General features: G+C 44.7%; 1 protein-coding gene across 14 annotated transcripts in view; it reads left to right on the top strand.

Annotated features, from left to right (window-relative positions):
• The window catches only part of BBX (BBX high mobility group box domain containing), a 189916-nt gene that overhangs the window by 166764 nt on the left and 8706 nt on the right, over nt 1–14446 (top strand). For 12 of the 14 annotated variants that reach the window (XM_043510859.1, XM_043510850.1, XM_038404292.2 and 9 more), the window contains 2 exons: nt 3441–3638; nt 4349–4541. In XM_043510859.1, coding sequence (XP_043366794.1) covers nt 3441–3638; nt 4349–4541 — 391 coding nt within the window. The remainder of the gene's footprint in view (nt 1–3440; nt 3639–4348; nt 4542–14446) is intronic. The other 2 variants (XM_043510855.1, XM_043510842.1) reach the window with 1 other exon arrangement.

Below are 14446 nucleotides of genomic sequence, written 5' to 3'. Positions count from 1 at the left end.
CCCCCCCCGACCATATGGCCTCATGCACTTACGTCATGCCATTTGCAAGACTCCGCCTTTGTTGCCTACAAACTTGTCGCAGAACTGACAGTCGATGAGCATCATAGTGACTGTTCCCACCAAAGTGATGTTGTCCCTAACGCAACATACTCTTCTCCCCCCGCCCCCGTGCCAGGTATGTATCAGCATTCCCTTCCTTGCCTCCATCCCAGACAGGATGATCATTACCAACGTATCCCTGATGGGTTGGGGAGCCCACATGGACAGCCATAAAGTTGCAAGGCACCTGGACATCTCGAGAATCCAGAATGCACATCAATGTTCTAGAGCTGTGAGCCGTTTGAAGGGCTTGCAAAGCCTTTCTCCTGTTCATTTAAGATCACCATATCCTCACAATGCCAAACAATATCACAATCATGTTTTATATCAACAAACAGGGAAGGATGAGATCTGTCCCCCTGTGTACAAAAGCAGTTGGTCTGTGGAACTGGTACATCAACAATCAGATTACCCTGTCCTCATTCTACCTCCCAAGAAACCAGAATGTCCTAGTGGACTCTCTCAGCAGACACTTTACTGTCAATCAAGAGTGGGAACTATGCGACTCCATAGCGAACAATATATTGCTCCATGGGGGACACCCACCAGGGATCAGTTGGGCTCCCAAACAGGAAATGCAGTGTATACTGTTCTAGAGGAGCCCTAGGTCACCACTCCCAGGGCAACACTCTATTCTTTTCATGGTCAGATAGTCTGAACTATGCTTTCCCTTCACTACCACCCTACCTCAAGTTTTACGCAAGATTTGGCCAGACAGGGCACAAGTCATTTTCATTGCCCCGAACTGGCCCAGACAGTTTTGGTTCCTGAACTTCTTATGTATGTTGTTTCAGGCACCAATCATTCTTCCCACATTTCTCTATCTCCTCACCTGGAGAATGACAAGTTCAAGCATCCCAACCTGCATCCACTTAATCTCAGAGCCTGGTTTTTTGATAGATGTAATCCTCAGAGTGATCATGTTCTCAAGCTGTACAGAACATCTTTTCCAAGGATTCCACTAGAAAATGTTACCTAGTCTAGCGCAAGCATTTTTCTGTCTGGGTGCATTATACCCCCAGAGGCTGCAGATATTCTTCTCCTTCTGGACTATATTCTTTCCTTATTGACAGTAGGTTTATCTATCAGTGCCATGTGGGTCCACTTGGCAGCAATCATTGCATAACATCCACCTTCATAGGGCTACTTGATCTTCATGCACCCACTGAGTAGCAGATGCTGGAATGGCTTAATCAGAACCTTTTGGCCTATAAAAAAAAGCCTACGCTCAATGGGACTCTAATTTTGTTCTCTCAGTACTCACGAAGTCTCCTTTTGAACCATTAGCTTTTTGCTCCATGTCTCTCCCATCCAGGAAGGTCTCATTCCTGGTAGCCATCACCTCAGCCAAGGGGGTTGGTGAGCTTGGAGCACTAATGGCAAATCCTCCTTACGCAATATTCCATAAGGACAAAGTTTCATTATATTCACCCCCAAAGTAGTCTGAGTTTCATCTGTACCAATCAATTCACTTGCTTCCCAAAACTACACGCATCCCCAGTAGAAAGGAAGCTCTATCCCCTCAACGTTCAGTGAGCCTTTGTCTTTTACCTGCAGAGAACAAAACCAATCAGAAGGTCTCCTGGACTATTTGTCGCAATAGCAGAAAGGGTCAGGCTATATCCTTTCAAAGAATTTCAAAAGGAATCTTTGGCTTTATTTTGCTTTATCAGCTGTCTAATCTTTCCTCCTCCTCTTGGGGTAAGAGCAAGCAACTCTATGGAATCGCTTCAAGAGATACCTCTACTTGATATCTGCAAGGCATCTACGTGGAGCACCATCCACACATTTGCGAGTCACCATGCCTTGGTACAGGACTCCTCGGCATCTTTTGGAATTGCAGTCCTTCGTTTGGCTCTGCCATCTATGACCTCACATGTTCCTCCTCTTTGAGTACTGCTTGTCGATCGCCCAAAGTGGAATTCACATAGGGACCAGTACTCAAAGAAGAGAAGGTTACTTGCCTTATAGTAACTGAAGGTTCTACAAATGTGTGATCCTGCTCTATATTCCACTACCCCTCCTCTCCCTCCCCTCTGCTTTGGATCTTCTCTGATTCACAATAGAGAAGGAACTGAAGGGGTGGTCAGTCCACCTCACCCTTCATCTCCTGTGTTGGAGGCACAAGGTGAGCCCGGGCGTATGTGTGGGCCAATGGATGCTGCTTTCAAAATCTCCAGCTCCAGGCATGGCACGCTTACGTACCTGCAGTGGAATACAGGTGGGGAACCACACATCTTGAAAAACAGCTATTGTAAGATAAGTAACTTTCTCTTATAAAGTGTCACACAGCACTTCTTATGTAAGCTTATTTAATTCTTAAGCTAAAAACACTACAGAGAACAATAAAAGGGACCTACATGCATGCCAGTAAGCTTACCAGAGTTAATCTCCAACACTTACATAGGCTCTGGCAGGAGCAGTCCTTCAGAACCCCACCCAAGGAATTTCCTTCTGGTGTCAAGTTCATTACAACTTCAGCTCACAGTTTTATGGGTCCTTCGTAAGCCCAGTCTTTCCAACCCTACACTAAGGACTGGGGCCTGCCATGGACCATGAGGCCTGCCCATTTGCTGGATCAGGAAGAAGGCCTTGAGCCTGTTTAAAACCAGGCTATTTATCCAAAAATCCTTTTTCTGTCTCTTGGCCCCTGGAGATCCACTTTGAACTAGTATATGCAAACCTCTTCAGGGGATGGCTTCAAAGGACTGAAAACCAGAGGAATGACATTAGGGTCCGCCTCCTAGAGGAGTTACATATAGTTCCCCAATAACATGCACAATTATAAAAGGAGTACTTGTGGCACCTTAGAGACTAACAAATTTATTTGAGCATAAGCTTTCGTGAGCTACAGCTCACTTCATCTTATACTTATGCTCAAATAAATTTGTTAGTCTCTAAGGTGCCACAAGTACTCCTTTTCTTTTTGCAAATACAGACTAACACGGCTGCTACTCTGAAACATGCACAATTATGTTTTTAATACAATGGACCCCAAAAATATTAGCCTTAATTCAATAAAGTTTCTCTTAATTCCACAAGGTATGTCCAGGATGTTGAAGGATATTGTGAGTCTATCACAGTTTGTACTCGCTAGATCCTTTTAAAACAATAGAAACTTGAACCTCACAGAAACCTGCAAAAACTGGTCCAATACTGTTCCTTGCAAACCCAAAACACAGGGTGCAGCTCACAAACACTTCCATGACTCGAGCCCTGCAAATACCATGCAGTCCCATTAGTGAGTATTGTCATATGCAGACAGATATGAATGTGTGTATAGTTAGCAATTCTAGTGTTTTACGTTTGACTTTAATTATAACTGACTTGTCCCATTTCAGCCATACTTGCAGAAGACAAAACCTCCAGAGAGCCTGCACGGAAGAATAAAACTTCTGTATCTGTCCCAAATACTCCAGAGCCAGCACTGCTGCATGAACCCTTGGTTGGTAGCCAAAAGAGGAAAGCGAGGAAAACGAAGATCACACATCTTGTTCGGACAGCAGATGGCCGAGTGTCACCAGCAGGAGGGGCTCAGGGTAAGGAGCCGAAAGTCTAAATTTATGATAAATCTAAATTATTGAGTGGTTCTGAGGTATAAGTAAACTAATAGGGAAACGTACCCCTAGTAGGGAAGCCCGTAGTGGAAAAATAATTCTGTAAAAACAGGTACCAATTGGGTCATACCATCTAAGAAATCAGTAAGTTTCAAATAGGCAATTTACTGTTGGATAAAAATTTTAGATTTCAAAAAAAAATCTGTCTCTAAACTTCTGTATGAGTGGAAGGGGCACCCGGAGAGTGCTGGAACATAGTTTACCTCTCTTAAGGTGCCATGCTACCAGTGCAGCAAAGTGAAGGTACTGTGCCTGCACAGTGGGCGCAATTAGTGGATGTGAAATTGGGCCCTGTAGTTTATATAAATACAGGGGTAATGTGATGTCCCTAGGTAGGTCATCAAGAGTGGGGATTGAACTCAGGACCTCTGGATTTAAAGACATGAGCTTCCACTGCCTGAGTGAAAAAATCCAAGTGTGTTAGATCACAATGCATAGCATAAACTTCTGTGTCGTCCAGCCATTAGAGGGAGGCAGAGAGCCCCATTAGTAAACTTGTATTACACAGATGATAGTCTCAATTAATGATGGAAAAAATACGTTAACATCTCTATACTAAGCATTGTTCAGTACACAGCTGTAACTGACTGTTGCCCCGCTGCCTGCAAGTTTTACTTTTTCTTTTGTTATAGAGGAAAAACCAAAGGAGCTACCACAGAGTAGTCTCCAAAAAACATCCAGTGCAGAGACCGATTGCAACGACGAATGCTCTAGAAGCACAGAAGCAGAGGACACTCACAGTATTACGCCAGGCATGCCGACTGTGTCTGCATTCTTTAGCCTAGCTGCTCTAGCAGAAGTAGCAGCAATGGAAAATGTACACAGGTCAGTGTCTGTTGCATACCAGCATTGTCTGATAGGATTCTGCATTATGGCCCTCTTACTCAGAATGCATGTGAAAGCTGTAACATCTGAGTCAATTGGTTTTGTCATTTCTTTCCACCGCTGCTTCTCTTGACTGCTTAGTTTATAGCACTTCCCTGTTTTAGTAGGGTGAAATGCTCACTGGCTTAATTACCAGTGATATTGCCTTTTAATAATACACCAAGAGAACCACAGCGAGCAACGCTGGCTTGCTGAGACGGGAGCAGGAAAGGCTTGGCACTTGTTCCCTCACAACTGTGCAATGCAAGGCAGAAGCAGGCAGTGCTGTGGACATCCAAGTGCTTTTGTCTGCAAGACATAGAACTTTCTGTGCTTTCATGGAGAGGAGCAGCCCAGATTAACCAGGCTTTGCACCACATACAACAGTTCTGCCCTGTGAGATTTGGTAGAAGCTGTGGTGAAGGCAAAGAGACCTTTCTTCACTTCCCACACAGCGACAGCACAAGAGTCAAAAGAACAAACCAGCTGCAATTGGTCAGGCTGAGCATGAGACTTCTGCCAGAAGTGTCTCCTCTCAGTCAAAGGCCACAGGCATGTGGTGGTTCTCTTGGTGCCACAGTTTACTGTCTAGGAGGTGGACCCCTGTCCTTCCCAGCTGTTGAAGGCAAGTGGGGAATTCTGGGCCTATATGAGAATGTTAGTGCCTTCCTTCATAATTAGGGCCCTGCTAAATTCGCCAACCATTTTGGTCAATTTCACTGTCGTAGGATTTTAAAAATTATAAATTTCATGATTTCAGCTATTTAATGCTGAAATTTCACAGTGTTATAATTGTAGGGGTCCTCTCCCAAAAAGGAGTTGTATGTGGTCGCAAGGTTATTGTAGCGGGGGTTGAGGTACTGCTACCCTTACATCTGCACTGCTGCTGGCAGCAGTGCTGCCTTCAGGGCTGGGCAGCTGGAGACTGGTGACTGCAGGCCGGGAGCTGAGCTCTGAAGGCAGAGCCGCCAACAGCAGCAGCACAGAAATAAGGATGGCCTGGTATGATATTGCCACCCTTACTTCTCCGCTGCTGCCTGCAGAGCTGGGCCCTTAGTCAACAGCTGCCACGCTGTGGCCACCTAGCTCTGAAGGCAGCAGCACAGAAGTAAAGGGGGCATGGTATGGTATTGTCATGCTTGCTTTTGTGCTGCTGTTGGAGGGGTGCTGGCTTCAGAGCTGGGCACTTGGAAAACAGCTGATGCTCTCTGGCTGCCCAGCTCTGAAGGCAGTGCAGAAGTAAGGGTGGCAATACCATGACCCTCCTAAAATAATATTGCGATGCCCCTGCAACTCCCTTTTGGGCAGGACCCCCAATTTGAGAAACGCTGGTCTTCCCCGTGAAATCTGTATAGAAAGCACACAATTTCACGGGGGGAAGACCAGATTTCCCGAACCATGACCCGTTTTTCATGGCCATGAATGTGGTAGGGCCTCATCCATAATGGGGCTGAGGGACACACTCCCAGCTGTGCTCAAGGAACTCTTGTGAAATATCGGCTCAAAGAAATCATTTCATGACGTTGACAGTCTTGCCAACTGCTGACCTTTATAAACAGTATGGACAACCTCATGGGCCAGGTCAATATTCCCCTTCTTAATAAAATTTAATGTTAATAAATTAATATTTATAATTTTTATAATTTAATATTTTAATATTCAGCTATGGGTATTTGACAATTGCAAGGAGATTTGGAAAATCACACGTACACAAAACAAAAATCAGATAAGTCTTAGTTGATTGCAGAAAAGCTTCAATATTCTGCAGAAGTCATTTTCTTTTAAAAAGACATTTCTCATAAGAAAAGCTTTCACACTGTGATATCCTTGGTCCCTCCACCTAGCCCTGCAGAAAACCACCCTATTAATAACAAAAGCAAAAGTGTGAAACAACTTCCTCTTCCTTGCGTGTGTAGCAGTATGAAAGATCAAAGAGAGACCAGGAGAGATGCTGAATCAAATTCTATTCTGAGTTACAGTGGTGTAAATTAAACTTCTCTGATTCCAGAGTAATGCCTCGATTTACACTGGAGAAAAGGAGGACAAGTTGGTTCAGTCTTCTTCATTCCCTTCATTTGTCCAAGAGTTCCTTGTCAACCTTTTTCACTGTTGCAGTGCCTGTTCTGAAGTGATGTTAGGCTACTTCAACTTTTTGGCCTTTTATTTGGTTCCCAATTTATTCTTCCCTAATAGCGGTGGCCAAGTAACACGTTATCTATGGTCAGGGGTGAAAGTAATAATAAATTCTTACCAGTTCGGGAGCCGACTCCAGACCCCGGAAGGGGCAGGGCCTCAGGCCCATCTGCGCTGCCTGGAACCCACCACCCGGGGATCTACAGCTGCCCTTTTGCCCCACCCTCCCATCCCCGTCGGGCAAAAATTTAAAAGCACCACCAACTAGGGAGGCAAAAGCCACGGCAGCACTTTAATTGGGCTGCATAAGGGCCAGTAACGGCTTCTTACCGATACACCGTACCGGGTCACTTTCACCCCTGCCTATTGTCTGAATAACAGACATGTAGATGTAGCAGTAGTTGGACAAATCGCTGTTCAGTTTTTAATCACATTTGGAAGCAATGCCTGGGAACTCATTTCTAACAGAAACTAAGCAAATGCCTCTTACAGACCTGGAGAATGGAAGACAAAATACAGACTTGGATCTGGTGTGCCAGATTCTGCCCTGACTTATACCCCATGCTGTCCTACGAGTATCTGCTGCTGCCCTTTTCTTTGTGTGTAAAATACTTTGAGGATACCTAGGAGTTGTAGGAAGAACAGCATAGGAAGGTTACTGTGTTTAACATGTTTTGTTTGGTTGCCTATATTTAGTTAACAATTAATTTTACAGAGCCCCAGAGGCTATGGAAAACAAGTTCTCTTCTCTAAATAGAGCTGGTTGGAAAATGCCACAGTGTTTTTATCTAAACACTTCTGGTCAGCTCTAGCTTGAGATCTTTTTTGAGTGCTGGTCCTTATGGGTATTCACTGTGGGTGTGCATGTACTCTGAACACTCCAGACCAGAAATTCTTCCATAGCAGTGTCCAAGGTTCATATCTGCACCTCCTCATGCTGCAGACTGAGGGCATAAGAGGTGGCACAGACGACTGACTCGTCAGTTCCTTTCTACCACTCATATCTGGGACGGGACTCTCCTATGTCCATAGCCTTCGAACCTACTTGGGCTTTAACCTGTACGTATTGTAAACGGTTTTTATTGTCATTTCTCTCATAGTTAATCAATTTATAAGTTGTAGTTAGTTAACAGGGATCAAGGGGTTCTCTTATTCCCCCAACCTTTTGAGTGCTTAAGCCCCAGGTCTCATTCTTCAAACCTTGCCTTGCCTGCTGGGTCTTACAGTAAGTGACCTGCATGAGAGCTAACTTTACTGCCATCAGAATGTGACATCTACCTATCCTTTCCCCCTCATAGCAGGCATCTGATGGAGTTCTCCATGGGGCTTTTGTCTGATCTGGGATTCTCTTGCCCTCTTCCGCATCAACCAGAACCTCCCACCAGTGCCCCTCCGGCATCTTCAAGCAGGCCCAAAAACTCCTCTAAGAGGAAACACAATGAGGGTAGAGAGAAACACACATAAGAAGACAGAATTGTCCCATAAGTCCTTGAAGAAGAGGGTGGTAACTCCCCTTTCCTCTGGATTAAGTGAGACTCCACACCCTGGAGTGGTGTGCCTGGAGCTCATGGGGAAGACAGGCCAGCACTGATAGTACCGTGAGCTTCCAGTGGCCCAAAACTACTCACGAAAGTGTATACGGACAGTCAAGAATACTCGCCGTCTGCCACCAGCAGTACCTCATGACACTGTACCTCAAGCTGCATTGTCAGATCCCATACTGACGATTCTGGCCAGTTTTCCTCCTGCCACACCTTAGTATACACCCTTCTCAAGGATGTGACAATTTACATGGACCAGGATTCACTGATCCTGTTGGACCTGGTGCGAGTGAGACACATCACTGCACTCCCCACCCATCACTCACCAATCCTGACCATTAGCAGAGCTGGGGACGCGCCAATGCTGATAGCATGCTTCTCACCAGAGTATGGCTTTGGAGAGCTGCCATTTGAGTCAGACACCTTGTACTCTAAGGAAGAGCAGGAGCCAATACCTCCAGTTCCTACAAGTCCCCATCTGGACATCAGCCCAGGTAGGGTTTCTAAAGCATCCCGGAAACCCTTACATCTGCTGGACCCATACCTGATGACAGGGATCAATGATACCCCCAATGGGTCTGCCCCTGCCCCTATGATCCTGCCCATTGGCCATACTGGAGTGCTTGGGACACTTACTATTGACTCCCAGACTTAGACCACATGAGGCTCTGCTCTCAACAGAGATCACCACCAGCAGAACACTTTCCAGAGGAATTGGAGCAACCAGCTCCGTTGAAACTTTTGATGGCATCATCTTCATCTCTGGATGAAGGGATGCCCCCGCCAGATGCTTACAGGCAGTAACAAAAACTTCTTCAGAGGATTGCTAAAACCCTTTAGATCCCACTGAAAGAGATTCAGGATCCCACACACAAGCTCCTAAATCAATGGCTCCCTCCAAAGTGGCACTCCCTAGTAATGAGGTGATTTTGGAATGACATTTGGCACAGCAGGGGGTACCAGTTAGGATCTCAAATTGGGGGTTGGGGGTGAAGTCTAAAAAATTTACCAAACTGTTCCCAGAATTTAACTGAATAGTGTCAGGGTTGCAGGCTAACTAAACCAACAATCCTGCAGCCTATGATGAAGCAACAAAACAGGCAAATAATAATAATTTTAAATGTTTTGAAATCAAGGGAAATTTTCCATGATTTAATTGCACTCCACTTTTCCATTATTTTCTCCATGTGCAGGGAGTCAACTATGTCCGTTTCACAAGCAAGAAAGAACAAACAGTCCAGTCGAGGTAGATCTCGGCATCTTTTTAACCAGTTTCATCCAGCTAACACTTTAATCTCCTATTGTAGAAGTTACAGTGATTGTCTTTGCTAATTAAGGCAGTCCACAAATTTTAAAGTCCCTTTTTGACCCCAGATGAATGTCTGATTAGTTCATGCAAACTAAATTTGTTCAAAAATTCTTCTCAACCTGTGCTTGGACTGAGTCCATTCCATCACCAGCTGTTAAGATTGCATTCTGAAAAAAGGATATCCTTAAGTGAAGTTTTCTCATTTTGTTGTGTTGAGGTCTTTCAGGCACGTGATAACTGGAAGGATCTTTTGTTTCTTCTCCTTAAAAGCCAGATCCATCTCCTGCACCATAACTGCGAGCACTTTCTGCATTTCAAATCCGTAGATCTCTTCAAATATGTCTGTTTTGTGAATGCATTAGTAGGATCTCGAAACCAAGCAGGGGTCTGGCTTGGACAGTGACTCATTTTGTACTCTTGCTCAGGGTCATATTCCTCAGAGTAGGTGACTTGCAAATAATCAAATATCTACTTTCCCAATAATACGGGTGCCTTAACTTAGGAATCGATATCAGCCTCTGTAATCTGGTTCAGACATTTAAAATGGTGTACATCAGTCAAGAAGCTGTAACAATGTCCAAGACCTCAATTTGCAAAGATACAATTAAAGCATTTGATTTTTCAAGCAAAGGTCTCATGAGAGCGAAAACTAAATCAAAAGGATAAATGGAGGCAAAGAAGCTTCCAGCTTTAGCTCTTGTTTCTGAACCAACCTGTAAATCTTGAAAAATATCATCAAGAAGTTACACCAGCTACTTGTGCTCCTACCCCGAAGAAGGTTGAAAAGAAGTATTTTGTTCCCTCTGTGGGCACAGAATATTTGTTCTCACAACCAAACCCAAAACTCTCTGCTTGTCCAAGTGGTCACAGAGTGAAATACATTTCACCACGGTATGTGCAAGGATCACAAGAGACTAGATCTCTTTAGCAGAAAGTGCTTTTCTCTAGCCACTCTACTCTTCCATGTTGCGAACTACCAGGAACCCATGTCAGAATACGACATTATTAACTATAACAATCTCTCGGAGTTCATCAGTAAATTACCCCAGGAATGTAGGCTCCAATTCCAGCTATTCTAGATGAAGGAAAACTAGAGGCCAGGTAATCCCTTCATGCTTCACTGATTGCAGCAGACATAGCTTTTCACTCCATGGCTATCTTAGTGGTTGTTAGAGGGGCTTCTTGGTTGCAGGCATTGGGGTTCCCAAAGGATGTAATAGATCTCCCCTTCAAGGGCAACAACTTTTTCACTGAAAGAACTGATGAATCACTTCAGTCACTTAAAGACTCGGGTGCCTCTGGAATATACACTCCAGCACATCACAGAAAATATTCTAAACTGCCACAGTATAGGTACCAGCCAAGCCCACAGCTGATCTATCCCCAGGAATCCTATGAGCCCCGAGAATGGTATAGCATGCAAGGCACACTGCTCCACCACTGTTCCTTCTCGAGACACAGCCATATCTATCAAGCTGTCATTTGGATGGACGCTGAAGAGCCATCAACCAGTTCTCACACAACCAGTCTTCCCCACCCCCTTTGGTGGCCACCTGGCCTGTTTTCTTCCAATGTGGCAGCACTTAACTACAGACAAATGGGTCTTAGACATCACCTTAACACAATCGAGTTCCTGTCTACCCCTTTTCCAAAACTTCCCTCACTGTTCCTCTGCAAGGATTCTTCACAGGAGAGGCTTCTCAGGCAGGAGGTAGTCTCCCTAATCCACTTACCATCTATAGAGCCAGTAGCTCCTTAACGCAAGGGGAAGGGCTTTTATTCCAAATACTTCCTAATGCCCAGAAAGGAGGAAGGGTGGACCCATCCTGGACCTCAGGCAGTTGAATGTCTTCATCCGCCACGCAGGATGCAGGCTGATTACCCTGGCTGTCATAATTCCCTCTGAATGAAGGTGACTGGTTTGCAGTTTTTGATTTAAGATGTGCTATCCACCCAGAGATACCTGCGTTTTATGGTGGGCTGAGACCATTTCCAATACAAAGTGCTCCACTTTGTCCTTTCAGCAGCCCCGAGGGTTTTTACAGAGGTCATGTCTGTCGTGGCAGTACACCTATGCTATTAATGCTATCATGTTTTACTCTACTTAGACATCTGGCTCCTCAAGGGACAGTCATATCAGGAAGTGCAAATAGCAGTCACAGTGTGTACCCACAGTGAATACCCATAGGGACTGCACATCTTGAAGAACTCCAGTTGTTATAAGATCAGTAACCTTCCTTTACCTAGCATATGTCATTACTAAATACATAGGACCCAATTCTCCTTTTTGTTGGCAGTTGTTAAGGTGCCTTAGAATGGGTGCAAAACAAATCTGCACCTTCACCCACTTTAAGGCACCTTAACACTCCCAGAGTGGAATAAAGTAACTTTAAAAGGAGAATGAGGCTATCACGGTCTGGGGTGCAATCCAGACCATTGAGGGTCTGTGTCACCACCTGACCTGCAACCTTGCGTTCCTCCCAGTGCTTTGCTGGTATAGCTCCCAACCTGGGGGCCTCTCACAAACAGCATACAGGTCATACCCTGAGTGTCTGTGTAAAGCTACAGCCTGCCAGCCATCCTCCAGTCAACACTTTGTCTTCCACCAATCTTGGTTATCATTTGCAGGATGGCCCTAACACACTCCCATTTCTAGATTTTTTCCCCCAAAATGTGTGTTCTGCACTATCCAGCCCTCTCCTGGACAATTCAGACAGTAAAGGTCCATGGCCCCTGTAAGGGGGTCAATGTACAACAGTTTCCTATTTTTACTGGAGTTACCAGTCAATTCAGTTTAAATACAACACTGGGTTAGTTTTGATTAAAGAATGAAACAAATGTATTTAACTACAAAGGGAGACATTTGAAGTGAGTACAGGTATAAGGTGTTAGTCAGATATGATGATGAGAAATAAAGATAAAATGCTTTCCAGTTACTAAAACTTAATAGGTTAGACTTGGTTCAAGGTAAAATCCTTACCACATGATCCCTGCAACAGATCTGACCAAATTCTCTGGTCAGAACCCCTCCAAAAGTCCATCAGTCTGGTTCCTTTTACTCCTGTGGGAATTGTGCACCAAAATATTAAAAATTCTGTGCACAATACTTTAAAATTTGAAAAATTCTGCATATTTTATTTGTCAAAATAACACAATATAATCACACCAGTTTCAATTATTTTGGCAATTTATTTAAAAATACATGTCAGGAAGTATGTCTGAAACAATACAGACAACAAAAAAGATTCGGGATTCCTTACTAGTCATATTAATAGAGAACTCTGAGTAATAATTCATTTTTAAACTGCAATACAGAAACGTATTTTCCGCACCCCTCAGAAGCAGTGCAAAGGTTTGGGGGAGCCAGGGATAAGAGAAGAGCTGAGAGAGAGGGAAGTAATTGCTGGGAAGGTGCCTTGGAGGGTTGTTGGGTATGGGTGGAAAAGTATGGAACAGGTTTTGGGGGAGGAAACGTGGGGAGAGATTCTTAGGGAGCTTCCCCCATCAGACCCTGGCTGATTTCTAGCCTCTCCCGTTTAGTCAGGCACATCTGCCCCCATCCCTATGTGTCCTGCACTCCCATGTGTCCTTGCACCCCCACATCACCATGCGTCCCTGCACCTCCTTCCCCTGTCCTTGTGTCTCTGTGCCACCATATAGCCACCCCCTTCCCCCATGTGTCCCTGCACCATCTACCCCCTATTCCCATGTGTCTCTGTGTACCCACTCAGTCATCTTGCTTCCCTCATGAGGCCCTGCACTCCCTTCCTCCTGTGGCCCTCACATTCAGCCCCTGCCTCAGTCTGTCCTTCCCCACTAGCCCTTATGAACCCCTGTCTGTGACCATCCTCCAGCAGCCCCATGCTGTCTGTCTCCCTATATCCAGTGTCTCCTGACCTGGACTGAGAGGCACTGTGAAGAAGGCACTCAGCCTTTCTCTTCCCTATGGGAGCTGGGGCTGTCTGGGAGCACAGGCTCCATTCTAGCCCCACATTGATCTCTGGAGGGAAAAAGGCAGAACTTCAGCAACTTTCAAGTAGAAGTTATTTTCTGTGGGGAAAAAAATTATGCATGGCACTTGAATTATGTGCACACACAGTGAAACAGAATTCGCCCAGAAGTATCCTTTGTTGTCTTAGGCGAATGAAAGAGTGAGAGAGATTCCCTGGTGTGTTTTTGCCCCTCATTTTTATAGTCCAGTCCCTCCTTGAAGTGGATTCTTCTGAGGATTTCCTCTCAAAGCAAGCTTATTCAAACAGTAAAGAAGGTGACAGCAATCTCGGGGTGAAGGTACACCCATGCTCTTTTCTTCTCTCCTGTGTATGCTGACATATAGATTTGCCTTGTTCTCCCTCTTGCTGTCTCAGGGACCCTGTTTACTACTTATAGTAACTTGAAGTAAACACATGCTCCTTTGTGTAAGATAGACCTGCTGCCTAATCAGGGCTATGTGGGTTTGAACATGTGCTACCAACCTCATACAGAGGGAACTCATAACTCTACATATAATGTTGCTACATACGTTTTACCACAATAGTATTGACCAGTGAGTTACTAGTTTTCAAATGATACCTCACAGGGCATATTTTGTGTAAAGATTATTACACTAGTATGTGGGGTGTGAATACAGGGTTACATTCGGTTACATAGGCCCAAAGCTTTTGTTACTATATATTTGATATGTTACATTAACCTCACAAGTCGTCACTATTTTTGTAGTTAAAATGCAGAGGGAGATAGGCTGTCTGTGCAAAGTTAAAAGCTGAACTAGAAATGAAATCTCCGAAGTCCATCTGCTTCCACGATTTATGTTGAATGCCAGCACGTAATACTGGTGAACATGGACTTCTTTTGGAGTTTGTCTTTACGAAGTCCTGTACAGG

This window comes from Dermochelys coriacea, chromosome 1 (assembly GCF_009764565.3).
Source record: "Dermochelys coriacea isolate rDerCor1 chromosome 1, rDerCor1.pri.v4, whole genome shotgun sequence".
Lineage (NCBI taxonomy): Eukaryota > Metazoa > Chordata > Testudines > Dermochelyidae > Dermochelys > Dermochelys coriacea.
Note: the sequence above shows the minus strand (reverse complement) of the source record. Positions and strands in the feature narration are given on the sequence as shown.